The sequence below is a fragment of the Syngnathus typhle genome, linkage group LG13 (assembly GCF_033458585.1).
Source record: "Syngnathus typhle isolate RoL2023-S1 ecotype Sweden linkage group LG13, RoL_Styp_1.0, whole genome shotgun sequence".
NCBI lineage: Eukaryota > Metazoa > Chordata > Actinopteri > Syngnathiformes > Syngnathidae > Syngnathus > Syngnathus typhle.
The window spans coordinates 6,250,864-6,278,368 of record NC_083750.1 but is presented as its reverse complement, the minus strand read 5'-3'; the positions used below and the strand labels follow the sequence as shown (position 1 = coordinate 6,278,368).

At 43.9% G+C, this 27,505-nt stretch overlaps 1 protein-coding gene across 6 annotated transcripts in view; it reads left to right on the top strand.

Annotated features, from left to right (window-relative positions):
* Positions 1-23,609, top strand: part of chd7 (chromodomain helicase DNA binding protein 7) — a 43,727-nt gene extending 20,118 nt beyond the window's left edge. For 5 of the 6 annotated variants that reach the window (XM_061295938.1, XM_061295934.1, XM_061295936.1 and 2 more), the window contains 37 exons: positions 347-491; positions 773-898; positions 1,066-1,131; positions 2,059-2,114; positions 2,325-2,439; positions 2,955-3,038; positions 3,140-3,277; positions 4,196-4,317; positions 4,587-4,830; positions 4,947-5,123; positions 5,228-5,371; positions 5,473-5,571; positions 5,695-5,890; positions 5,968-6,181; positions 6,278-6,473; positions 6,628-6,795; positions 7,146-7,325; positions 7,422-7,532; positions 8,868-9,079; positions 10,044-10,243; positions 10,661-10,820; positions 12,218-12,307; positions 13,840-13,943; positions 15,396-15,525; positions 15,769-15,875; positions 16,280-16,703; positions 16,787-16,995; positions 17,130-18,077; positions 18,420-18,586; positions 18,809-19,072; positions 19,189-19,359; positions 19,455-19,688; positions 19,762-19,977; positions 20,074-20,214; positions 20,303-20,407; positions 20,551-20,731; positions 20,870-23,609. In XM_061295938.1, the coding sequence (XP_061151922.1) occupies positions 347-491; positions 773-898; positions 1,066-1,131; positions 2,059-2,114; positions 2,325-2,439; positions 2,955-3,038; positions 3,140-3,277; positions 4,196-4,317; positions 4,587-4,830; positions 4,947-5,123; positions 5,228-5,371; positions 5,473-5,571; positions 5,695-5,890; positions 5,968-6,181; positions 6,278-6,473; positions 6,628-6,795; positions 7,146-7,325; positions 7,422-7,532; positions 8,868-9,079; positions 10,044-10,243; positions 10,661-10,820; positions 12,218-12,307; positions 13,840-13,943; positions 15,396-15,525; positions 15,769-15,875; positions 16,280-16,703; positions 16,787-16,995; positions 17,130-18,077; positions 18,420-18,586; positions 18,809-19,072; positions 19,189-19,359; positions 19,455-19,688; positions 19,762-19,977; positions 20,074-20,214; positions 20,303-20,407; positions 20,551-20,731; positions 20,870-21,861 (7,636 nt within the window). In that variant the 3' untranslated portion in view covers positions 21,862-23,609. The remainder of the gene's footprint in view (positions 1-346; positions 492-772; positions 899-1,065; positions 1,132-2,058; positions 2,115-2,324; positions 2,440-2,954; positions 3,039-3,139; positions 3,278-4,195; positions 4,318-4,586; positions 4,831-4,946; positions 5,124-5,227; positions 5,372-5,472; positions 5,572-5,694; positions 5,891-5,967; positions 6,182-6,277; positions 6,474-6,627; positions 6,796-7,145; positions 7,326-7,421; positions 7,533-8,867; positions 9,080-10,043; positions 10,244-10,660; positions 10,821-12,217; positions 12,308-13,839; positions 13,944-15,395; positions 15,526-15,768; positions 15,876-16,279; positions 16,704-16,786; positions 16,996-17,129; positions 18,078-18,419; positions 18,587-18,808; positions 19,073-19,188; positions 19,360-19,454; positions 19,689-19,761; positions 19,978-20,073; positions 20,215-20,302; positions 20,408-20,550; positions 20,732-20,869) is intronic. The other variant, XM_061295937.1, reaches the window with a different exon arrangement.
* Positions 23,610-27,505: the final 3,896 nt, after the last annotated feature.

Genomic DNA, 27,505 nt, shown 5'->3' with positions numbered 1-27,505 from the left:
TTGCTCTCTCTCTGGGCCCTCGTGTGCTTCCTCTCTGCTTACATCTCTCCATCTTACCCCCCCTCCACCCCCTTGCAGTCTTTCATCATATTAACCCCCTGTGTTCCGGAGCCTGAGGCACACTAATGATTTCTAAATGGGTAAATCAAACATGGCGACTGCCCTGGGACAGGAATATGCACACACATACACACACACGCATTGACACACATACGTGCCTTGTTAGTTTAGGGCCATGGCAAAAGAGCAACGTTGTCTTGTGTTTATAAGTTTTTCCAAGAGATAGTCATATTTCTTCTTCTTTGACCGCCCCCCCCCCCCTCACTGTCACCCCTCCCCCCAATAGCAGTAAGAAGGCGGAGTCCGAAGATGGCGCCATTGCTGCCAAGAAGGATTCCAAGAGGAAGCGACAGTCATCAATCAGTGAAGATGTGGAGGTGAAGTCTCCGCCTCCCTCGCCCACAGAAGAGGAGGATGAGGATGGTATTCAGGTACAGAACTCCTTGAAAGCATTCTATAGAGTAGCGTTCATGCTCCACCAATCAAACGTACAAGTGTTGTTGAGAACCCTTAGTGTGAAATTCACACGTTCCTCCATTTTATCCCTTATCAGACATATTCCGTTTTATGGGCTACAGTAGGAATGATCTTGTGAACATTATTTCTAATCTCAGACACGATATTCCCATCACAACAGTTGACTCAAACTCATAAAAGGTTGAAGTGGCTGTGATGCTTAAGAAACACTTGACACATCTCCTCTGACCTCCAGAAGCGGCGCTCCAGCCGACAAGTGAAGAGGAAGCGGTATACAGAGGACCTGGAGTTCCGAATCTCTGATGACGATGACACTGGAGATGATTCACCAGCACCAAAGTCCCCATCGACACAGCTGCAGGTATAGTCTGAGGGTAGCTCGGTCTCGCTTACAAGGTTACAAGTTTTTGTGGAACCACAGTAATGTGATATTCAAGTATCTCTACACTCGACACCAGGCTATTCAGTGTTGTTCATAACGCAACATGTACAAGGCTTTATAAGGATGCAATTATTTTGGGGTTCTAGGATGTAGCTGATGCTGATGGACCAGTTGTGGAGAAGATCATGGGTGTGCGTACCACGAAGAAACAGGTGAGCTCGATGCAGACATGCGCACATATCCCATGACGATACTTGTGGCCACCAAACTGAACGCCTTCAACGTCTTAGCTTAAAAAGTCACTCCAGAAGTCCAGAAGAATTGTTAGGAGAAGTGCATATTAGCTAAGGTGAGCTTCCAACTATGGATTAAGCGAAACAATAACTGTAATTTTTGATTGATTAAACTTCTAAGTTAAGCCTAGGCATTATTCGACGCGGCTTGTTCTAAAGAAAGCCTGTCACTTGGCGAACACATGTACTATGCTAAAACTGCAGTAAGCAGCCAACTTTGCTTTTGCCGGCTGTCTTGCCAATTGCCTCTCTCTCTCTCTCGCGCGCGCACACACAAGCATGCACGCGCGTGCACAACTCCATTCAGTTTTGACCCTAGGCTTGGCACACAGCCAAAACCACAACACGAGCAACGCCAGACACCAAGCTAGCATTTCCTCAGGCTGCATGTGTGAGTGTGATTGATGATTCATGGCGTTACAGTAGTAGTGGTAGGCTGCTGCTGCCGCTGCATGCATGGTGGAAGTGCGTGCTCATTTGTGGACTTGTTTGTGTTGAATAAGTTATGGATAATGGAAGAGCAGTTTCGTCCAGTGATTTATGTCTCCTTTCGATCGCACTGAATGTGAATGGAAATGTATTTTAAGTCTATTTAAACCACCTCTCTGTTATTACTTTTATGCATTTATGTGGATGCTTATGAAATCAGAGTTGTCTGAACTTGTGCCAGTTCAACTTCATTTCATAGGAACTGACAAGCAAATGAAGGGCAAAATTTAAGGCAGTCTGTGATTACATTTTCTTCTTTTTGTCAATTTTACAGTTTTCTAAAATTCTCTCCGCATGTCCATATTCTCTAGTAATATGCTTGACTGATTGTTCTTTCCTACCTCATTTTCCTTTTAGCTGGAGTCACGGGAGGAAGTGGAAGTGGAGGAGTTCTATGTCAAGTTCAAGGGCTTGTGAGTGACACACTTAGCATTTTTCCTCGACCGTGTCGAGACCTACTTTTCCACGTTCTCTCGTTCCGTTTCAGTTGTTCCATTTGTATTTTGAATCATGCTTATCCCAAGTCACCTTATAATTAAGATGCCGTTAAAATTAAGACACCCGCATTTAGAATAAAATGAATTTTAACAGTGTTATTTCTCTCTTTTTTTCCCACCCCCCAGTTCTTACCTCCATTGCCGTTGGGCAGAGTTAGAAGAACTAGAGAAAGACAAGAGAATACAGCAGAAGGTCAAAAGGTTCAAGGCCAAGCAATTACTTAACACCTTTATCACCGAGGTCAGACTTGAATCCTCTCCGACAATCAGCCCTCCACTAACATTCCGCTGCTCGCAGGCTGGGTTTACATTGCAGTTCTAAGTGACCCATTTCAATTGAATACCGATATCGTACCGTTTGCACGTATCTTCTGTGAATAATAGCACTCAAGTGATTACACAAAACAATGGGCAGCAAAAAACATTAATGCAATCATAAATGGCAATTATTGAAACCTTGCATATGGTTGAATTGGCAGATTTCCGATACAAATCGGGTTTGTTCACGTTTGACAGAAGCTATCAGATTCCATGTGCTGCTTTTATTTTTAGGCTCCCTTCATGGCGTGCAGCTATACTGTCACTTGAACCATGCAGTGTACATCCAGCCGCTTTCAAGTACTGTGTAATGTAATTTACTGACAGCAACAATTACCATATGTGATAAACGTTTATTGTCTAATTGAAATTTGTCCCCTTCCCAATCAAGTGCAACATAACTTGCAATGGTAAACTCATTCTTTGGTTTCCGCTCAGATGGATGACGAGCCTTTCAACCCCGACTATGTGGAGGTCGATCGAGTCCTGGACATTTCAGAGAGCACAGATGAAAACGAAGAGGTACTTTGATCTCAGCTTGATATTTTATATCAGTTTGAAGCTCTCTAACACACATACTCACCAAGCACACACATCTCTCTCATTGTGTGCATATGAATCAGCGGGTGACCTTATATTTGGTGAAATGGTGCAGTCTACCCTACGAAGACTCCACCTGGGAACTCAAGGCGGATATCGACCAGTCCAAGATAGAGGAATACGAACGTATTGCTGCACGCACACCCAACACTAATAAAGTGGTAAGTATCTCCCATTATATTGCTTAATCAAATTAAATTACACTGGGTTTGAGTTTTTACATTTTTAATCTTTTTTTTTTTAAGCCTTCAATATGTATAGGTAACATGACAGTCTGTAACTTTAGGCTGTTTCCATACATGATACTGCAGAGTTGCTTTTTTTAGTAGTCGAGGGTTTTTCTTTTCATCATAATTTTTCAATTAGATATTTACTTGGAAATGACAATGGAGTGTGACCATCATGGATAGATATTGACACTGAGCATTTTAGGAAGAACAATAAAATACTACTACTTCACACACATTGACTTGAAGTGAAAATGTGAAGTCTGCCGCAGGTTGAACCCACAACACTCGAGTCACCAAAGTTTCTCCTAAGATGATGCCAGTGTTTTGTGTGTGGGTTGGCCTGCCGCCTGGGCCTTCCTTGCTACAGATTTACAGCCCCCTAAACTGCTCTCCACGGGGCAGCGTTCTTGTGGTCGGGCGTGCGAGCGCACACATACACGCCCCGCCCCGCTCTTGTGGCCTGGCCAAACCACTAACAGTGTGTTTAATGCTGAACAGAAGCAGCTGTCTAGTTGTGGCCTTTTTTTTTTATCACTTATTCCTCAACTTGTGTCCAGCCCCTCTAATTACTGCCTACTGCATCTTCTGAAGCACTCTTGTTGCAATGTTGCTCAATGAAATTGCAAAACACTATCCAGAGATGCACAAAAAAAATCGGCAGCCAAAATTATTCATCCGAAAATGGCCCAAAAATGTGCACGTGTGGTTTTGCAGTATAGAATGTAGAACTTGGGGATCAATCAGGGGTCATCCTAGTTACGTTGTAGCAAATTGAGATCATTTGTTTGATCTAAAATGCGTTATAAATGAAATGTATTTATATTATTATTCATGTCCTGTTTTTTTTAGGATCGGCCTTTGGCGGCTGAATGGAAACAATTAGAAGGGTCAAGAGATTACAGGAACGGCAACGCACTCAGGGAATACCAACTAGAAGGTCTCAACTGGCTTACCTTCAACTGGTACAACTCGTGAGTAAAACCATGTTTTTTTTCTCTTTTGGATTGTTAGCAGAATTTCATGGTGTGCTACAATTTCCTAAATTCTAATCGTCTTTAATGTTCAGCAATATTGCACAAAATACATTTGATCTTCTCCCTGTTGCTTTCCACTATTAAATAGTTAGTTGCCAGCCGTATTTAGCCTCTTGGGGAAAGCTGCATTAATAAATGTGGATGGCAAAGTCCCTTCAGATCATAAGCGCACTTTAACCAAGTTCCTCCGCTCCTGTCCTTCACAGACGTAACTGTATACTGGCTGATGAGATGGGTCTCGGAAAAACTATCCAGTCCATTACATTCCTCTATGAAATTTACCTGAAGGGCATTCAGGGGCCATTCCTGGTTATTGCCCCACTCTCCACAATTCCTAACTGGGAGAGAGAGTTCAGGACTTGGACTGAGCTTAATGCTGTGGTCTACCATGGCAGCCAGGCTAGCCGAAGAACTATCCAGGCCTATGAGATGTACTACAGAGATACACAGGTAACTGAAATCTGTTAAAGTTTCTGTAAAGTTGATTTTTCCTTCCAATTCATATGGATTGATGAATTGATTAGTTGTGTTGATCTATCGATTTGCCTATTCTTCATCTTTTCCAGGGTAAAATAATAAAGGGAGCGTATCGGTTTGACGCCGTTATAACCACCTTTGAGATGATTCTGGCCGACTGTCCAGAGCTTCGCGGCATCCCGTGGCGCTGTGTGGTCATAGATGAAGCCCATCGGCTGAAAAACCGAAACTGCAAACTACTTGAAGGACTCAAGTTGATGGACATGGTGAGCATGGGTGTTGCTGATGTTTTATGGAATTTGATTTTTTTTCTTTTTAAAAAAATTCCCCTTTCACTGAATTTCTTGTTACTTGCTACCTTCTCATCCAGGAACACAAAGTTCTGTTGACAGGGACTCCGCTTCAGAACACAGTGGAGGAGCTCTTTAGCTTGCTTAACTTTCTGGAGCCAGAACGTTTCCCATCTGAACTGACATTCATGACTGAATTTGGAGACCTTAAGACTGAAGAACAGGTAAGAATGTGATTGATTTGTCATTTATATGCTTTTCTTAAAAATCCTAATTTTGAGTTCGGGATTACACTAAACACTTAAACACCATGTCTGTACTAAAGGTTCAGAATCTACAAGGAATTCTCAAGCCCATGATGTTGAGAAGACTAAAGGAGGATGTCGAAAAGAATCTGGCACCTAAGGAGGAGACTATCATTGAGGTAAGACTTCATCATTTGAACCAGTTTGCTTTGTTTATGCTTTTGGAACGTAATAATAATATAAACGCATTGTTGTTTAAATCATCTTCTGGAGAAGTGAAAATGTTCATCTCTTTCCGGTAGGTGGAACTCACCAACATCCAGAAGAAATACTATCGAGCAATTCTAGAGAAGAACTTCTCGTTCTTGTCAAAAGGAGGTGCGGGAGGTGGAGGTGGTGGTGGCAGTGGTAGCGGAGGAGGAGGTGGCGGTGTCCCCAATCTCCTCAACACCATGATGGAGCTGAGGAAATGTTGTAACCATCCTTATCTCATTAATGGTATACATTCAAAGTCAGAAATGAATATTACACAACAAAGCAGCTGTTCCGGTTGATCATTTTTTTATCTAATGCAGGAGCAGAAGAGAAGATCATTGAGGAGTTTAGGGACTCCCACAGTGGAATGGATATGCCAGATATGCCCCTCCAAGCGATGGTCCATGCTGCTGGCAAACTGGTGCTCATTGACAAACTATTGCCCAAACTGAAGGCCGGTGGTCACAGAGTCCTGGTTTTCAGTCAGATGGTTCGCTGCCTGGACATTTTGGAAGATTATCTCATCCAAAAACGGTGAGATGGGTTGTTGTTGTTTCGGAGTTCGAAAGGGCTCATTTGTCACATGCAGTATTACTGAAACCTGGGCGGGGGGGCAATTTTTGTGTCCAGTTATCCCTATGAGCGTATTGATGGCAGAGTTCGTGGTAATCTGCGGCAGGCAGCCATAGACCGCTTCTCCAGACCAGATTCTGACCGTTTTGTCTTCCTGCTGTGTACAAGAGCTGGGGGACTTGGCATTAACCTGACTGCAGCAGATACTTGCATTATCTTTGATTCTGACTGGAACCCTCAAAATGACTTGCAGGTATGAAGTAGGTGGAGAGACCCTACGATCTTCAGGGGATCGTGTTTCTCTGTGGCATTTTTTTTTTTTTGCATTACATTTATCAGGTGTCTTACAATTGTAATGCTTAATTGTGATACATTGTGACGTGCTTCTAAAAATGTTCCTTTTTCAGGCCCAGGCAAGATGTCATCGTATCGGCCAGTCCAAAGCTGTCAAAATCTACCGGCTAATCACCAGGAACAGTTACGAGCGAGAGATGTTTGATAAGGCCAGTCTTAAACTGGGTCTTGACAAGGCTGTCCTCCAGAGCATGAGTGGGCGCGAGAATGCCAACAGTGGGGTAAGCGGCACAACTGGCAACATGCTGAATGCGCTCAGATGTGTGTAGATCTCATCGACCATATAGCATGATTGCCAGTCATATTTCAATACTTTTAGAAAACAAAAACATTTTTAGAGCACACATTGGTATTTTTTTAATTGGGTCCTTTTGTTCATCCATTTTGTTAGTTTTTGTTACAATATCAATCTTTCTCCATAAACATTGAAATATGACGGGCAATTATGCTATGTAGTCAATGATCGAATCCTTTTTGGCATCTTGAGATGAAGTTTCTCAGACTCTATTCTGATAAACACCGTAGCAGCACAAATAATTTGTTGTGCAGTAAAACGTTATTTCTTGTCTAGGTTCAGCAATTGTCCAAGAAGGAGATTGAAGACCTACTGAGAAAGGGAGCATATGGGGCACTCATGGATGAGGAGGATGAAGGCTCCAAATTCTGTGAGGAAGACATTGACCAGATCCTTCAGAGGCGGACCCATACCATCACCATAGAGTCTGAGGGCAAAGGTTCTACTTTTGCCAAGGTGAGGACTTAACCTACCCAAACATTAACCTTTGTATACTACTGTAAATGTCTGCTACATGATTGTCACCAATTAACTTTTGTTCCATCTCAATAGGCCAGTTTTGTTGCTCCCGGTAATAGAACAGACATTTCTCTGGAGGATCCTGACTTTTGGCAGAAATGGGCCAAGAAGGCAGAACTGGACCTGGATGCCATCAATGGACGGGTATAACCCATTTCGTGTTTTTCCCCCACATACTGGTGATGTCACCAATCACAATATGCCAGTCTAGAAAATGTGCCAGAAAAATCTGAAAAAGAATGATCAATTATTTTTTTAGAGGCCTCTCATGCTTTTCTTTAATTACCTGTTTCCCATGTTCCTGTTGTCAACGTGCCAATGTTTGTCCTTGTGTGTTTGAGATCGAGAGTGTAAGCCGCTTAGGTCTACTTAACAAAAAGCAGATGCCCAGAGGGTTCACAGATATCACTCAGGGATTTGCTGACAAAACCAAGCTCAGTCATCATAATCATTAATACGCACACTCAAACGCAGGAACTGTCTGCTTAATATTCTTATTATCATTCCCGCCTCACCATTAATTTGTTCCCTTAATTGTGTATTTGTAATTGTGCCTCCTGGTTTATTTTATGTCCTCCCTGTTGCCTGTCTTTGAGAAGCCGCCATTAGAACATTTAATCCAGCTTGAAGAGAGTGAATATGCTCCACTTGGGCTGCTCCCCTGGGATTTCTTATTGTGAGATGTTAAAATGGAAATGTCTGTAGCCCTCCGTGATAATGGTTGCGCTAACTACTGCCCAGCTTGTGCATATTTATCGTAAGCAGGAGGCATTTAAATTAATTAAACTAAATGTAATTCATTAGACAGCATAATTATTGGCAGTTTATATGAGCTGCAATTTTCCCACCATTAGGAATGGAGCACATGAAAAGAATATCCAATTATTCTAATTTGGTACCGAACGGGTCGTGTTTAACGGGGTGCATTTTCAATGAGACGGATTAATTTACATGAATGAAACCCTCAGTAACCTCGGTATCAGGTGGACTTTGGACCTTCTGGATTGTTTCCTATTTCATATTGACCGTAAATTGTCATCGAACTGAATCAATGGAAACCGGACATTCCAGTACACTCCAAATGTGGCAACATCCTTTGACAAATGAAAAGCAACCTTTTGTAGGCGGTCATGCGCAATGACCATGCACAAATCCTGTTGCCACTACCTTTTTAAAACTGAATGGACTATTCGTGAGAGTTTTCAATGGCTCCCCGACAGTTGACGGACAGAGGCCTCTGCGAGTCATAAGGACGTTGTTTTGCATTCCAGAAGAATGAAACTATTCGTGGTTGGGGCATGCCTCCAACTCAAAACTCAAATAGTTTAACTCTACTAACTTAGGGAAGTCCTAACTTATGCTAACTGATGATGATATCCAAGGAAAAAGTTGTCCAAAGTTTCCTTCATTTCTGCGGGCGCTGACCCACATCTCATGTCAATTCACAATGAACATTTTCTGTTTTGTTTTCGTTTCCAGAACACGCTGGTGATCGACACACCAAGAGTAAGAAAGCAGACGCGTCACTATAGCAGTGTGAAAGAGGACGAGATGATGGAGTTTTCAGAGCTGGAGAGTGAAGAGGATGAACCCAGCAGACCCTTGTCCAAACCACGACGACCCCAAGACAAAGTCCAGGGCTACCCTCGATCGGAGTGCTTCAGAGTAGAGAAGAACCTGCTCGTCTATGGGTTTGTTAAACGCTTAAATCTGCATATATCAAAGGTTGCTGCATTATTATTAAGTGAAACAAAGCTCTCTATTTAGATGTAAATTGTTTCTAGAAGCTCATCGGGTAGACTAGTATGCTGAAATTACTTGCAGCATTTTATAATAGCCTCTATGTTGTTTGTTGGCTCAATGCTGTACAGTGCACACGAGCAAATTGACACACTTGCAGATAGATGGTCATTATACTGAGCATGTCCATTTTCATGGCTGACTTGGCGTGACTGTATGTGCAAGGAAGAACAGTGAGGCTAGTGAGATGCGGGCATTGTTATTGTTACAGTCTAGCCTTGTGGCCTGAGGCTGTAGGACACACAAACACACTGTCTTTATTGGCTCCGTCCTTGCTAGGAAATGCTCGTCGTCTTCTCCTGTCATTCATGTCACTCCCACTCACTCGTCCACAATTTTAACCAGCCTTGAATCAGAGTAAGGTCAGATTACACGGTTCAATGAGCACTGAAATTTACAGAATGGACATTTTGGCTCAGAACAGTGTTGAAGACTGCCCCGCCACTCTGTAATGTTTAGGTGCTGTTTGTCTGAGTCACACTCGTGAGCTAGGTGGGTCGCAAGTGAAAGTGGGGTCAACAATCCTGTTCCACTAGCGTGCATGTGTCTGAGCTGTTAGACACCATGATGTGGACGTTTGTGAAAGATTGAGGTCATGCCAGTTATCTAGGTAGCTTAGTTTTCATATTACAAGCTTTCTAAATTATTTGTGTTGTGCAAGTTATTTTGCATAATATGCAAATTGTATTCAGCATACATTAGTTTTCCAGATTTTTACAATAGACTTACTACATTTTCCACATCCTTGTTCAAAGTTAAATTAGTGGTCTATATGGTACAGTATTATAAAGTTGAATCTACCCACATAGATAAATGATTAAAAGGGTCATCTTTTTTTTTTTACCTGTTCTCAAGCTGGGGCAGATGGAGTGACATCCTGGCTCATGGCCGCTTCAAGCGCCCCCTGAAGGAAGCTGATGTGGAGACGATCTGCCGAGCGCTCCTAGCATACTGTCTATTGCATTACCGTGGCGACGAAAACATCAAAAGCTTTATATGGGATCTGATCACCCCAAGTGAAGATGGAACAACCAAGACATTGAGCAACCACTCTGGTAATTATGGAAATGAACATATTACTAGATGCATTCGGTCAGGTACACAAAGACAACCCATTTTTGTTCCATTTTTTCCTCTTTTATTCTATTATTATGTCCGAGGTGTGTTAGACATGTTTGCCCTGATAATGAGGTCCAAAACAAGACTGGCCCAACAATCTTAAAATATTAAAACGCGTTCAATATGAATGGCCAACAACCTTTGTGTGGGGAAATCCAACAACTCCCAGAGGCATTTCACTCTGTGGACACTAACCTGGGCTGCAATAAAGCAGAACCCCCCCTCGCTCCAAAAGTGTGCTTCTCTGCCGCATCTCTGAGCTCCGCCATGATTGTTTACATCTGCTTTTGTGAGTCGTGCACCAGAAGTACGGACGCCATATACCATACACACGGCTTCCCTCTTTGCTTCAGGACTGTCAACACCAGTACCACGAGGCAGAAAGGGCAAAAAAGGGAAACCCACAGCACCAGCCCCTCAGACACCAAGAGCGGATTGGCTTGCCAGCTGTAATCCTGACCATCTACTGCAAGAGGATAGCTACAAGAGGCACTTGAAGCATCACTGTAACAAGTAAGTCATACTGTGAACACGCTGCCACCAAATTGTTTGATAGCGAGAGTTGCAGGTGACTTCTTCAACTGGGACGGAGCATTAGACAGGCAATAATGTCTCAAGTCCACCTGCCTGTTTTTCCAGTTTAGTTAACAGAAACATTTAAAACCTCTAACAGCAAAGTGGGAATGCAGCAGTGCTACACACAGTATATCAATCAAGTTTTAAACTCTCTCTTTGGAGGCACTTGTAAAATGGCTTGATACTAAGCTCCATTTAACAAATGTCCTTCTTGTGCCTCTGTTGTAAAAGAGGTGTCCTTTACATATTTTCTGCGGCTCACCAAAGTGGAACTTGTTTGTACGTGCTTATGCTCATGAATGTTTGTTCCTGAATACACACGTGTGCGCATACGTAAGGCAGGCCGACCTGTTGGAACTAGGTGAAAGGTGTACATGCACATAAAGGTACACACTCGGATACATGCATGTGTGTACACCCGCTCTCACGCACACACATGCGCGCACACACTTGGGGGTGATTATGTGGTGCCATCTGCTAGGCTGGAGCACAGTGTTGTGTGGCTAATCAGGCCTGGCACATTGATGGATGAGCATAGAGAGACTGCCAGCAAACGCATGCACATACACGCACACGCACCGCTACTTGCGATGCCATTGGTGCGCGTGTACTAACACACACACACTGCAGAATTAATACCAAGTTACATACTTGCTTTATGCCCTTCCCCCTCATTGCTGCAAATTTGTGTTCCCTCGTGATGAGCAAGATGTCTGTCCTGTGCTCTCTGCTCTTAACAGCGTTACAGGGTAGACATGAACCGATCAAATATACAATGCACATATTTCACAATAATACATCACGACAGGTGAACTGCTACAGCTACTATATGAACCTAATGTCGGCCTGATGAAAAATGTCTGACGACGTGGAGCAAATAAATCCCATAATGCCAGAAAAGATAATTCCTTATTCCTTAAGTGGGAGAGGAATTGATCCACAGATATGGTGAGCACCAGGTAGCCCCCCCCCCCCCCCCAAAGACCATATGAGTAGCCTGTGGGCCTGCTCTAAATATAGCTCACTGGTGGAGGGAAGATTGTGATTTTTGTTAGAATATTTCAAAAGCCAGGATAAACACTGGTAGATATGTATAGAAATATTGCATATTGATATGTTTTCCATTTGAAATATCATTGACATGTCCAATGTGTCCACCTTAATCAATGTCATTAATTAACCAATATCTTTTAATAATAACATTATTAAAGGAAGCCAGCAAAGTATTCAGGGTTGTCCACAAGCTTCCTTTAGGCAGTTGAATTGTAGTTAATACATGCTGTCCTACTGCTTAATGGCCATTTAGACTATTTTTTTCCCCATGTCTTTGTTAGGGTGTTGCTGAGGGTGAGAATGCTCTATTATCTGAGACAAGAAGTCATTGGAGATCAGGCAGAACGCATCCTGGATGTCGCTGACTCAAGGTTGGTGTACTTTAAATTGTTTCATCATAATTTAAGAAGAAAAAAAAAAATCTCTTGAGGCACCATTTCTTCTCTTTGTCACTGTTGTCCAGCTATTTGTTTTTATTCCCTTTTAACATTACTCCATATTCAACAAGTCATCCTAATTCAAACTCATTCAGCGCTTATAATTGGACAGTTATCCCAAGGAAATATCTTGTTTTGAAGTGGTTTATGGAACGATGCACACAAACCCAATCAAAAGGTAGCAGTGTAGGATAGTTAATAGTGATATTAAATCAGTAGAAAATAAATTCCAATTTTATGTGTTCTATTACAATGGTAAGGTGTCTAATCACAAACGTGGTGATTTGCACCACTTCTCACGGATTACAATCTCTGCATATAAAACGGATGCCTATGGAGGCATCTTGACAGTGAGCCCCAAAAGAGTTATTTATGACCATGGCATGAATTATTACTCGAGTGTATTTTCGGCTCTTCAAATGGCCTCTTTGGCAGCCTAACACAAGGTCTTTGTAAAATTATTCTGGGATTTTTTTTTTTTGACCAGTTTTATTTTCAATGGGTTAGGTTTGGTAATTTTTCTGCCCTCAACCTTTTGCTTTTACCTTCTCTTCTGTCCGTATTATACTTTTTTTGTCCTTTCTGCAGACCACTTTGGTGTCATCAACTCCCATCCTCCTCTTACAACCTTTTCACCCAGATGTGAATGTATTTATAATCTGCAGCATGTCTATTTTGTGTTGATTCCCCCCACCCCCCACCCCAAATCCCCGCACTCGCACTATGGTTACTTTGCCATAGCCACGCATGTGTTCAAGTGAGAGAGAGCAAGTGCAGGCATACGGGATGCCATCGTGCCAACATATGCCAGAGGGATTTAGCACGTCCGCCTTGGCACACTCTCGCGCGTACGTTGCCAAAGACCGGGCATGCTGCTGTTTTCCGAGATAAGGGACAATTTCCCTGCGTTGTTCTCTTCTCTTGTCACCCTCTGTTTCTCGGCGTCCATTGTCCATATTGTGTATTGTGGTCTCTTTCCATAATTGAGGATTTTGTATTTTGGTGCCATAATGCAGAAGGTATCTGTGGAGCAGGTTGCATGGAAAATATTGTCTTACTTTCATACATGATGAACCTGTTTTTACGTTACACATGGGGTTTTTCTGTTATTGATAAGTACCCCGATCCAATTTGTGTATTTGGCCATTGCACACCTCTATTAAATGACTTCCTGTACTATTGATAAAGGCAACAGTGACTACATGTGTAAGTGATTAACTAGTAAAGCTGATGACATGGTCTTGCTTACCACCACCAGCCAGCCACTCATTATCATGCAAATATGATTCCCCTTTCCCCTGCAGTGAGTCTTAATTTCTAGTCATTTTTTTGTGCTTTTGTAAGATCGATGAAATTGCTTCATAAGATGTAAATTTGAGACATTGCTTTACTAAACATGTATTTGGATCAAAATACGAGTTTTATTTGGCTTGATGGTCAAGTGACATGTTTTATCTGCTCTTCAGTGAGTTGGATTTCTGGATTCCTCAGCCGTTCCATGCAGAGGTCCCCACAGACTGGTGGGACAGTGAAGCAGACAAATCCCTGCTCATAGGTGTCTTCAAACATGGTAAGAAACAATCTTGACGGAAAAACTAAAATGGCTGCAAAAACAAATATTTTGTCGAGACTTTTACTACCATGTACGAATTCCAGAGCCTTCGGACCTATTCAAATAAAAACATAAACAATAAATCCACCTATCTCACCGCATCCAAACCGCTTGGCCAGTCAGCAGTTGATTGGTGTTTCTATGGTGACAGCGGCATGCAGCTGTCAGCCTCAGTGTGCTGTGGTGTGTGTGATTGATGGCTCGTGTTCAACATTGATGTGCTTTTGTTTTCCTCTCCGTTCTGTTAGAGAAGTTAATGCTGCAAATACATCAATGTAAATGAAGCGAACAGATTTTTGTGGAAACGTTTGTTTGGATTTTTTTTTTTTGCATGCAGTGTTAATAAACCAGTAACCTAACCTTTGCTCACTACATGCTGATGATCTCTATTATTATTATTTGTACTTTGTTGTGAACGGAGGCTTCCATTCATATTAATTTGTTATAATCGTCGTCATTTTTCCATGATTGCCGCCCTCTATGATTCAATTAGGACTGACACACTCTCAAACACACATAGAGGAATACAAAAGGGCTCACCCGTAGTTAATCATAATCCCCATTCACCAGGGAGGCCCTTGAGGAGGGGGGACTGACACACACGCACATCCACACGCACGCATAGTGTACAGTGTGTGTGCAAAGAAACACAGAAGTGCACAAAGCACACTGGCGCACACTAAGAGTGATGGCCTCCGCTGATTAACATTTTGCTGTGTATGTGGCAGAGGTTAGGATCGATGACTCCCATTTTTTCTAATCAAAACATGGACAGAAGCAAACGGAAAAGGACGCTTAAGTCACAATGTTTTGTTTGTCCTCGACACTATTTCCCCACCTCATCTGTTTTTTTAGTTTCACTTCCTACCTACCTACTCCCGCCCCACCCCTTATATTTTACTTTCCCTCCCCTTTTTTGTTTTTCTTCTTTTCGATGTAGCTCTGTAGGATCCTGCACATCTAATAAGTTCTGCCTCAATGCCCCTAACGGACAAACACACACACACGCGTACTGTTCCTCGACCCCGCTCACTTTCACAGACACCATGACACACATTTTCTTCTTCCTCTTGTTCTCCTCCCCTTTTTTCTCTGACACAACAGAGCACCTGCAGGCTCACATGGATACAAGCTTACATGGATACAAACACACTCGGACAACACACACAAACGTACTTGTGCACAGACTGCCTGTCTTGCCAGCAGCTGGTTCCTCTTGTCAGGCCTTCTGCTACTGTTTTTTTGGCTTTTCATTCATTTAACATTGACGCTGATTGCATATTGGCTCTAGCGTCGACGTACAAAGCAAATTGATTTTGGCCGGAGGATTGATTTTTGTGGTAAATCTAGAGCCTGTTTGCATTTGACTTTTCAAAATTCAGATTTACATGTCTTACATTTCCTCTTCAGGTTATGAAAAGTATAACTCCATGAGAGCCGACCCCACCCTGTGTTTTTTGGAGAGGGTGGGTATGCCCGACGCCAAGGCTATTGCCGCTGAGCAGAGGGGCAACGATATGATGGCAGATGGCGTCGAAGGGTAAGATGGGACAGTCATCTATGCTCACCCTCCCTCTTTGCCCTCACTGTCTGTCATATTCCATATGCCTGTAATTCATAGAAGGAAAATGTTTTTTAAGTTTGAAACAAATGAAAATAAATGTTTTAGACTATAGTCTTTTGTTAATTGGCAGGATTCAATCTTGTTCTAGCAGTTTGTCCAAATAATAATGACTATAATAAAATTGTGAACTCCTTGCATGTCTTTCCAACGCATCTACAGTGAGGATGAGGATCCAGAATACAAGCCTCTTCGGATGCCTTTTAAGGATGAAATGGATGATTTCACCAATTCTCCTCTCGATGACACCGGGGATGGAGAAGCAGAGGGTATTTATTGTGTTGTTTAATCAAAAGGGAAATATGTTTCCTAATAGCACAAATATAAATGGAGCTATCAAAACTTTATTCTGACCCAAAAACATGTCAGTCAATATGAATCCACATACTTTATTTTTCCTCACTAATCAACTAAATTTCAAGGTTGAAAAGAGCAAACAATCTATGACAAAACTAAATGGATGAACTTGAATCCTGTGCTTTTCCTCACAGGTCAACCTCATGAGTGTCAACCTGAAACATTTTATTGTAAAAAATTTAGCAAGTGTACTGGTGTATATATATATGTATATATATGTATTTATATATATATATTTTTTTATTATCATTTTTTTCCCCCGGTCTTTATTTGAGGTTCATATCGAATTCAAATTTTTATCCTCTCACTTTTAAAGGAAAATCTGATGAAAATGGCCAAGGTGTGCCTTCCATGGGCGGCGCTGCAGGTTCCAACGAGCGACTCTACTGGCCGGCCGCGTCAGCTCTGACAGCCCGTCTACGCCGCCTCATCACTGCCTACCAGCGTTCCAATCGCAGAGAGCAGCTTCGCCAGGAGGCCCTCAACAGGCCCGACGGGCGAAGACGACGACGCCGGGACTTCCTACCAACCATTACAATGGTTACAGATGCAACAGGAGGAGGAGCAGCCTACATCCAAGATCCAACAACAGTGTTCATCGCTGAAGGAACCCCGTACCTAACTAAAGGAAGTGCTTATTTTGCTAAAGGGGGACAATTCATAACAGATGAGTCACCAGTCATGACCACAAGCACCTTGATGACTGATGGAGCCATGTACTATAAGGAAAGACGACAAAGGTAAAATTACTTCTTGCATTTTTATTCCTTTGTTGTGTCACCAATACAGAATTTACATAAAATACATTTTGTTTTGTTTTTAGATGGACTCGTCGTGAGGAGGCTGACTTTTACCGTGTCGTGTCCACGTTTGGAGTAATCTTTGACACCCAGCGTCAGAAATTTGACTGGACCCAATTTAGAGCCTTTGCCCGACTGGACAAAAAGACAGACGAAAGCCTGGAGAAATATTACTATTCCTTCATTGCAATGTGCAAACGTGTCTGTCGCATGCAGGTCAAAACCGACACAGGTGAGAAATGACGCACGCGTCCGCATCTGACTGTATTTATCGTTTCCCTCCTTCATAAATGTTGGCGCATTATGGTTTTGACATTCCTACCTGCAACACATTAAGCACCTGAACGTATCTTTCTGCCTCGGCAGAACTCCCCGACCCAACGCTGATCATCGACCCCATCACAGAGGAACGTGCTTCTCGTACATTGTATCGTATTGAATTACTCCGCCGCATCAGAGAGCAAGTTCTCCCTCATCCGCTACTGTCGGAACGCCTCAAACTCTGTCAGCCTTCCCAAGACCTTCCAGAGTGGTGGGAGTGTGGCCGCCATGACAGGGACCTCCTCCTCGGAGCCTCGAAACACGGTGTGAGTCGAACAGATTATCACATCCAAAATGATCCTACCTTGTCGTTTCTGGAGGCACACCAGCGCGTTACTAGCCAGCGGGGGACTCTTCTCGGCATGGGAGAACTCTGCAAAAGTGGGATAGGAACAGCAGAGAGCAGCCCTTCAGCTCTCCTCACACCTGCAGAGCTGGCGAGTGTTTCAGCTTCTGCTGAAGTGACCATTAGTAGTGCTAAAGTGGCAGCAGAGGAAACCCAGGTGAAAACTGAGGAAGAAGATGCCAAGCCTGAAGTTAAAATAGAGGCTGAGAAAGAGGATGCCAGTGATGACATAGAGACTGGAACTCTTGAAAAAATGGAAGAAAATGAGGCAGCTGTTAAAGTTGAGAATGCGGCCACAGCTTCACCAGTGTCAGATGTTAAAGAAGACGCGCAACCCACTTCGGAAAAAGAGACGAGTGAGGAGATGACAGAGAACACTCAAAATGTTTCTCAGGAAACTGAACGAGACAAAGAAATAATTGAAGACGAGACAAGTGCGGCTCCCGTTGAGAGTGCCGGGGACCAGATAATATCAAAGGTCTCCGAAGATCTCGAAGCACAGACATGTCACAATGCTACAGAGGAGGAAGATGGAGTGGAGAGGGAAGACAGCAAGTCTCCAAAGTCACCTGATGCCGACAAAAGCCCGGAAGAGGAGGAGAGGATGGATGAAGATGACAAGTCAGAGAAATCATCGCAGGCTGAAGGTACGAGAATTTGTTTACTTTATTGATTAGAAACACTTCTGATTCAAAGTTTTTTTATTTTCTCAGTGTTAATTTATTGGCTCAAATAATTACTATAACATGTTCTCTTGTGTGTTAACTACAGTATATATCTTGAATTTTTTTTTCCTGGTTGCCTACTTCATATGATTTTAAATCACTTGCTCAGAGGCCTATTTTTGGTTTCTCCCTCAAGACTTGACAGAGTTTAAATGGGTCCTCAGTACCAGGGGCAGATAATAAAATGAGCTTGCATCCCTCGATGACAATTTTGAAGCCCTCCTTAATTAAGCCTTAAATATGACTTTCCCTATCTTTTCTTAGCGAGTGCTGTGTCGGAGCAGAAGAACTTTGACGAGGAGAGCATTGCATCTTTGAGCACATCTGTTCGAGATGAAACCAGAGATGGCTTTTGCCCCGATGACCTGACGGAAACTTCGGCCTTGCAGGCCTTACAAGACCGAACGTATTCCTTCACACTCTGGCCTAAGGTGCGTCTTGTGAAAATGCATCATTCTGTTTGTGAGAGTCTATGTTGGTTTGGAAATGACTATTGTCAACATTTTTGTGGTATGACGCCAAAATGCCGAGGTGATATTTCTCTTTACAATTTTGTAACCTGCGCTATTTAAAGTTTATCTGCGAATTAAGCCCGATCTTATCAGTAGCACTTTTCTTGTATTCATCGAACTCTGCTTTTCTCCACATCTCAGGATCGAGTGATGATTAACAGGATGGACAACATCTGTGAGGCTGTCCTGAAGGGCAAGTGGCCTGTCAACCGACGGCACATCTTTGACTTTCCTAGCAACCTCATGCCAGGTCAGGGCTCCACAATACCCGCCGCAGCAGCTGCAGCAGTAGCCACAGCAAGCGAGAGCCCGCTGCAGAGGCGGAATTTGGGCGAGCTGACAATGAGCGCCATCCACACCCCTTATGGCGGGATGGAGGATAAAACGCTTTCACCGCATGTTCATGTGAGTTCTTCAAACCTGATAAATCACTGTTGTGTTTTGTCTTTATACAGAAATGTAGTATTGAAGTTTGTCCGTAGACCGAATGGCTGCGATAATAGTTGATTTTGTGTTTTTAGGATGATCCTCTGGGTCTAACGGCGCCTCGACAAAGGAGGAGGAGAAGGAGAAAGATCGAGATTGAGGCAGAAAGAGCAGCCAAGAGGCGCAACCTGATGGAGATGGTTGCTCAACTGAGAGAGAGCCACGCAACCCTGGAGTCCCAGAGTCAGGCTATGGATCTCACCAAGGTGTGCTCCTCTATTAGAAGCTCTCTTGCTTGTCGAGCCTTTACTCTCATGGAGGCAGAAACAAGTCTCTAAAACTGCGTCCTTTTGCTACCCAGGCTATGCACCATCAACACAAGAGCTCTCCCTCATTGGCTGGCTTCCCCAGCGCTCTGGTGACCAACCCCTCCCTAAAGGCCCAAATGGAGCTGCTGCAGCAAGCCCCGCCTTCCGGACACCGAGCCAACGGTTCGCTGGAAGCTGACCTGCCGATGATGAGGAGGAGGCGGGGGCGCAGGAAAAATGTGGAGGGCATGGAGCTGCTCTTTATGGGCAACAAAAGAGCTGTAGGGGTGCGTTTGTTAGCAAATAAACTGCACAGTCAAGTTACAGAAATCAAAATGATGTTCTCCTCTCTCTTCTCAGGATGATGCTGATGGGACCAAGGTTTCAGGTGCAGAAGGCGGCCAAGATGCTGCCCGTGCGCACAGACCCATAGCAGTGTCAGAACAGAGCCCCAGTGGAAGATCGCTTGCGTCTGGTAGTATGGAAGAAGAGGAGGCAACCGTTTCCAACAAAGAGCTCGGCGAGTGGCTGAGGCAGCACCCTACGTACACCATGGACATGTCTGGATTTACACCAGTACGTTTTATTATTGTTGTCATGCATTTGATCTGCCTTCATTTATTTGATTTTTTTCCTCAAACTATGATTTTTTTCCCCCCATTGCTACTCTAGAAGAATGAAGATTTACTGATGTCTCAGTTCTCAAAGCCCAAGCAAAAGCGTCATCGCTGTCGAAACCCCAACAAGATCGACATCAACACTCTGACAGGAGATGAGAGAGTGCCTGTGGTCAACCGACGTAATGGGCGCAAGGTAAGAACTGAAGTTGTGTTATTTTGGAGTTTATTTTTTTTTTTTTCCATTGAAGATTTGAAACCAAGTTTGTCTTCCTTTCTTCCAGATGGGTGGGGCCATGGCACCCCCAATGAAAGAACTTCCTAGATGGCTATTGGAAAACCCTGAATTTTCAATTGCACCTGATTGGACAGATATTGTCAAACAGTCGGTGAGTGCCCCCCCCCCTCATTTCTTAACCAACAGATAGAAATCTCAAAATGTTCCACAGTGTTCTCGACCTACAATTTACACCATAGAAATTGATGGAATTGGTCACAATCATTTTCTCACCCAACATACAAATGTGCCCAGGGCTTTCTCCCAGAAGCCATGTTTGACCGGCTGCTGACTGGTCCTGTCATTCGGGAAGAGGGAGTCCGACGTCGGGGACGACGACCCAAATCTGAAATCGCCAAGGCGGCCGCCGCCGCCCAGGCAGCAGCGGCTGCGCAGGCTGCCCAAGCTTCGTTGGCCACCGCCGCTTCGTCGGCTGGTAAGAAAGCAGCATCTATTCAGCATATTAGTTTTTTTCAATGTAATAACCAGGTAATGTTTTCGAACTCACGACACATGCAGCGTGTGAGACTTTGTCCTTTTCCAGGTATTATGAGGTTGTGACTGTGTTTGATAGGAGGCATCAACCCTCTACTGCTGAACAGCCTCTTCGGAGGAATGGATCTGTCCTCCCTCCAGAGCCTCCAGTCCCTCCAGTTGGCCGCCGGTCTTATGGCCTTTCCCACCACCACTGACCCCAAGCAGGCCGCTGCCAGTGCCGCCGCCGCCTCCATGCTACCCCTCATGCTTCCCGGCATGGGGGGCTTGCCCAACATGGCCGCGGCTATCCCAAATATGTTCAGCCTCGGGGGGCTCTTTGGTGCAAACTTGGCGACGGCCGCCGCTGCTTCCAACGCCGCTGTGGCCTCTGCATCAGGGAACACCAATGGCACGGTGGAAGGAGATGGGGCAGAAGGTGAGGAGGTTAAACGGAAGGCAAAAGAAAAGGACGACGACGGGGCGGATGGTGATGAGGGTGGAGACAAAGAGGATGAGGAGGAAGCTGTTGGTGCTGAAGGTGGACGTCTTGTCAGAAAAATGAAAATTGATAAAGAGGATGAGGAAGGTGGCGAGAAGATGGAGAAATCCCAAAGCAATAGGAGTGCAACCCCTCAGATGCCAGCCACAGATTCCCCGGCTGATTCCTCCATCAACAGCGAAGCCGCCGCACTGCTCGCCGCCGCCGGCATGTCGGCCAATTCTCTGGCGTTCAACCCTTTCCTCCTCTCCACGATGGCCCCTGGCCTCCTCTACCCCTCAATGTTCCTACCTCCTGGCCTCGGGGGTCTCGGCCTTCCCGGCTTCCCCGCCGCCTCCACCCTGGCTGAGCTTCAGAGCGCCGCAGGAGCGCCAGAGGCCAACACCGCGGCCGCAAAGCCTTCAAGAGACGACGACAACAAGGCAGAGGGGCCAAAAATGGCGGACGAGGAGAATGAGGATGAGGAGGCCAGAGGGGGAGAGAGTGACTTGGCTGAGGAGAGCGCAGCCGCAAAGGAGAACAGAAGTGAAGCCGAGGAATCGCTTATGGAGGATGGAGGGATGATCGGAGATGAGGAAGACGACGATTAGAGTGACTGATGGACTGAAATCAACTCAAAACTCACAGTGGCAGTGGACATTTCTTCCCCCTCCTTTCCGCCCCACCTCTTTTACATGCTTCCACCAACACAACAATCTTTTTGCCCTCCCTCCCTCCCTCCCGCTCATATTGCCTCTGTGCCAGAAAGGCAGAAGGTCTGTGTGTGTTAACTTAAATCGGATTGTTAGTGTAGTCACAGCTCACCTCAAAGACTTTTGGCCAGTCTGCATCTCCACTTGTTCTTCACAGAGTTCCAGTAGTGCTATTATTTCTACTATCATCATTCTTATTACTATGATTATGATTATTGCTGCTGCTTTCAGCTCCTCGAACCGTGTTTTAGTTCAACTTCTCGTGCTTGTACGGACTGCTCTACGTTAGTAGCGTCAGCTAAAGCTTCTCCAAAATTGGAAATGGAGTTGATGTAGCGTATTACTGTAGGTTTCTTAAGGAGGCACACCAACATGACTACCACACACATACACACACACAACCTACCAGCCTACCACTACACACCCTAAATAGCCTCCCACCCCCTCCCTTCAGCTGTGTGTGTGTGTCTACACACAAGCTGACCTCGCTTGTACTGGTAAGCCCCTGTCCCACACTGTTTGTATGCCAGTTTTGAGTCTTTCCACTGCCAGTCTCCAAATCCTGTCTTGTCACTTGGAAGGGATCTAGTTTTGTAGCACGGCAAAGGCAGACGGGCTGGGTCTGCCGTCCGCTGAGCTCCGATTGGTCAGTTTGGCGCGGGGGTTGCACTAGCCACCTCCCCGAGGGGGGTCATATAAAAGGATTTGGAGCCGCACGGGGATGTTTCAGGTGGATTCATTATGGTAGAGGCCTGTCACACCCTGCTGGTTCGAAACCACCCGCTGCTCCCCTCTCTTAAATAAGACTGTTGTTCTAGTCACACACACTGACACCAGACCTGGCCAGAACAGGACTGAATCGTGGTCTTCTAACTATATGAAGGTCAACAATGAATTTTGAGTTGGCATTTTTTCTTGTCTTTTTTTTATTGTTATTATTTTGAATACTTGAAAAGCAACAGTAGTGCCTGATTTGTTTCGATTTCCAAATAATGGCTTAAGCGACACGAGATAAATCAAGCGCCACACGCGCTTCAAATATTTGAAAGTGCAGATCCGATCATAACATTCACTATCATGGCCAGACCAGCACACACACACACACACGTACACACACACGCATACACGCACGCACATTCAACTTGTCACATCTCTGTGATGCTGAGACAGCAATAACTATGGCAGCTTTTGAATGTTCCATCATAACTCGCCCAACACACAGACTCTAAGAATTAAACCACAAGTGTCGTGTTAATAGAAAAAAAGAAAGAAAAAAAAACTAAAACTGTAACTGATGACAAATAAGTACTGCAATCAGTTTTGTCTCACTCTGTTCCTGTTGATGCACTGGTGTTAAAGAGTTAAAGTAATCAGGTACCTTTATTACTTAGCTACTTTTTTTGAAAGAAAATGGACTTGTTACTTTTAGCCAGCAAGCTGAAGAGCATTACCTCAAAATTCTTATCTAGCCTTGAAGTTTACAGACTTACAATGTAAATGTTTTGTTTCTTTTCCTTGTTTTTCTTTTTTTTTTTTCCTTTTTTTTTTGGGTGTGTCTTTTCCCCCCCCAGACATCATGTATTGATGACTAGTAGCTATGATGCTTTTAATAAAAGTGAATCATCATATTCGCCTAGGAAACCAAACCTCAACTTGTCACTACCTACTTTATTTTACATTTTGGGGGGATTTGAATTAAAAATAAAATTAGGGCATTGTTTTACAACTAGAAAATGCAATTTCTACCCTGACTGACTGGTCAAGAGTTTAAGTTAAAAAAACAAAACAAAAACAAAAACGCTGTGACTATTGTAGCCAGTAGTCAAATGGCCTCCCCTCTCACAGGAGCGGTTCACAAAATAGAAATTGACAGCCAGACTACGTGTGTGCGTGCCACTGTGTGTGTTTTTCAGGGCGGGGTCCAGGAGATTCTTTTGTGCAGTACTCTAAAGCAAACACTGTACTTAATGCCGCTTCAAAATATCACACGTACTACTTGTCTCCTTCAAATCTACTTGAGGAGCCAATGCATCATGAAGCTTTAGCTGATTTCTGCTGGAATGTTCCAATGCGATGGAAGTGATGACTCCATGTGGGCTTGCTCATGTCTCAGCGTCATGCTGTAATTCATTGATAACAGATGGACGTTGCATCACTGGCCACTCACAAGACCAAATTAAGGCAAATGATATCAGACCATCTTTCGTGGTGACTCGTGGCTGTTCAACTTTTACCAAACAATGCATTTGATTTAAAATTTGGCATTAATGCTTTGAAATAGATGAACGATAAATATTTATTTTTAACTTTTTGGAAAACAGCAACACACCCAGGGTAAATTATATCTCTTACAAATATCGCTTGGGAATAGTCATTTGCCCTGTATTTATGTAATTGCATCGTGACATCATAAATTGGATTACAATGTTGCGCAAGCACTGTTTTATTCAAGACAGGATTTGAACCACCAACCTCAAAACTGAGGTGGAAGCTAACTATATGCCTGAACTGATCAATGAATTTTATTTATTTTTAGTTTTATGAATCACATACACTTTTGCTACTGTAATTTTATGTTGCTATTGGAAGACAAATGGGGAAAACATTTTTTAAATAACAGTTGTAATAGTGGGAAGAGGAGTAATATTTCTTGGTGTGTCCGCTCCTCAGCAATCTAAAAAATCATCCAGAATGTCAGTTTTCCAAACATTGTGTATGCAAGTGTGTAAGAGTGTGTGTTTATCCCAGCAGACAGTGGGGAGCGGCGTTGTGTGTGTGACAGACGTCTGGCCTAATCGCCTTGCTAGAGGAAGTGGAACGTGAAATCCACCAGCCGCCCCAGACACAGACACACTAAGATACACACACACCAAGTACCCTAGTTCCTTTCTTAGGAATATTTTGACCTTTTCAGTCTTTTCTTCTAGTCATCTATCCATCAGCGTCTTCTATTAGTATCTTATAATTCCCCCCAATAATCACTGCATCTGATATTTACATTTTTATTATGTTAAACATTCAAGTGGGAAAAGTGCAAAAAGTGAGAACTTGACCTTTGGCAAATACTTTTTCACAGCACGATGGATAGATGGCCAGATCGGACTGCGTGCGCACGCGCGCCCTGTCAACACGAATCTCTCTACTCTGCTGGACGTGTCACTTCCTGCTCTCTGTGGTTGTCATGGCGAGGCCGGGGCCCAAGCGAGAAAGAGCCATCTGCCGTCGGCGTGACCACCTACAGCCTGGCTGCCGTCACAGCCTCCATGATTGATAGCCCCCAGAGAGTGACACAGTGAGGAGAATATGAAAAAAAATGAAGGGAGGGAGGGCAGAGGAGCGAAAGAGAAGAAACAGACAAGTTTGAGAGGGAGATGAACAAAGGAGGAAGAGAGTAGCAGGTCCAGATGTCCTCCTGTTTGCTCCGAGGTTGTGACTATCTCCCTCTGTTACCAAGGGAGACAAATGGAAGAAACGTGAGCCAATGCCCTCACTCCTCCCCCCCCCCCTCCCTCCCTCCTCCACATACATTCACAACACAATGACATTCATTCAACCTCACTTCCGCCTCTGCCTAAATGGAGGATGTGTGCTTTTTCTGCCATCATGGCAGAACGAGCGCCTTCATGATTAGACATATTGTTGAAGACAGGCGCTGAGACTCAAATTTGAGGGAGGAATTGTTAAATGGGTATTGTATATAAATGGAAACAATTCATTCCGTTTTTTACTTCACTATTTGGGTATTGTCAGTCTCAATCTTGGGTAAAAAATGTCAGGAAGGGGCCTCATCTGGATCCAAAACTGTGCCAAACAAAGTCAGCAAGTATCTCACTGTGGAAACGTCTGCCAGCAAAAGCTGAGAATCCCGTGTGTGTGTCCCCCAGCTGGAGTTGGTGTTCCTGATGACCTTCATCCCACTTTGGTTTGTATCTCATCATTCATGTGCGATTTGACTTCCCTACTGCAGCTTTCTGGTGCAACTGAATACCTTCTGAACATTTGTAACCTTCTCTATCTCTGTATCTTCAATAGATTAATTTGATTAATTTGCAATTTACTTCTCAGGCTGATCTCATTTGATTCCTTTCAGTTCATCACCACATCTAAATCAATAGAGATATGAATCCACCCTGTGTGGTCTGCTGGGGGAAAATCCATTTCTGTGGCAGGAGATATGGGATGCTTATTGTGTGTGAGTGCTTGTGCGTGTGTGTGTAAAATGCGTGTTTGTGTTTGTGTGCGCAGGAGAGAGGGAGAAATGGGTGAAATATGAGCCAGAATTCTGGGCTCCATCAATTTCCAGCCGCAGCTGCTGATGGCGCTGTGTCAGCCTATCGTGTGGCTTTATGACTCTGAACTCATCACTTACCTCATCCTGACATCACATATTGATTGGTTCACTGTGAGAAGGATGATGGATGGATGAGCCCAAACCGAACGACGGACAGATGGCTGGCCGGACGGATATTGAAGGAGGAAGCTTATCGGAATGAATGTAGAATTTGTACTCTGTGCTTATGTGTTCTTCTCCAGGTTCCTCCTAGTTTTCAAAAACATGCATGTCTGGTTCACTAAAGACTAATTTAGGTTTGACTGTGAGTGTAAATGGCCGCAGATGTGAGGAGTGCTCCACCTCACCCATCAAGCTAATCAAGACAAACGCTGGAAATGAAAAGATTAATGTTTACATCACTTCCCAAATCTAAGTGAGCTAGATGCTCCACCCTATCTATCAATCAGTCTGTCAATTTTGGCAGATTGGAATCTGTCAGAATGCACACTGGCCTGCTGCTGCAAAGCTTTTGGTTCAAATGCATACAGATTCGAATTTCAAAATTATGAAATCACTTTCCATCTTTGCTCCACATTTCCACGAGGCAGTAGTAAACCTGTTTGTCAACAGAATTTGTTATATTTGCATTTTTTATTCTTATACCATTTGCCTCATTAGGTGAGCGGGAGTCTATCGGAGTTTACAAATAGCTACTTTATTCTTTTCAATTAATTGCAGGCTGGATATTTTGGCACACTAACGTGGATATTGCCAAATGGAAACATACGAGCAAACTGAATCGAACCGTGCTTGGTGTAGAAAGTGTGGCTTATACTGAATCATCAAGATGACCTGGATACAAGTTGGATAGACAAAGCAAGAAGATTGTCTGCTTGCCTTGTAGAGTTTTGTCTTGCAAAATCAAGGAACTAATTGTCTCTCCATGATGTCATTAAAAACACTGATATCTCGGGGAGCCAGGTCTTGTAGCCATATACTGTAAACCCTTGTGAGTATGTGTGCAAGTGTGTGGCTGCCTCTTCATGCTCTTTTTTTTTTTTTTTTTTTCCACTTCAGGCCCCACCCGTCTGACCCCACCCCCGTCACCACAGACTGAGAGGAACTAAGAGGAAAATGGAGTATTGCAAAAAGGGGGAGGGGAAGTACCGCATCAATCACAGATCAGTGGATCATCTGCATCATTGAACACACACACGGACGGAGATGGGGCTATGAGGTCATCATAGAGGCGGCAGGCTACTGGTGGAA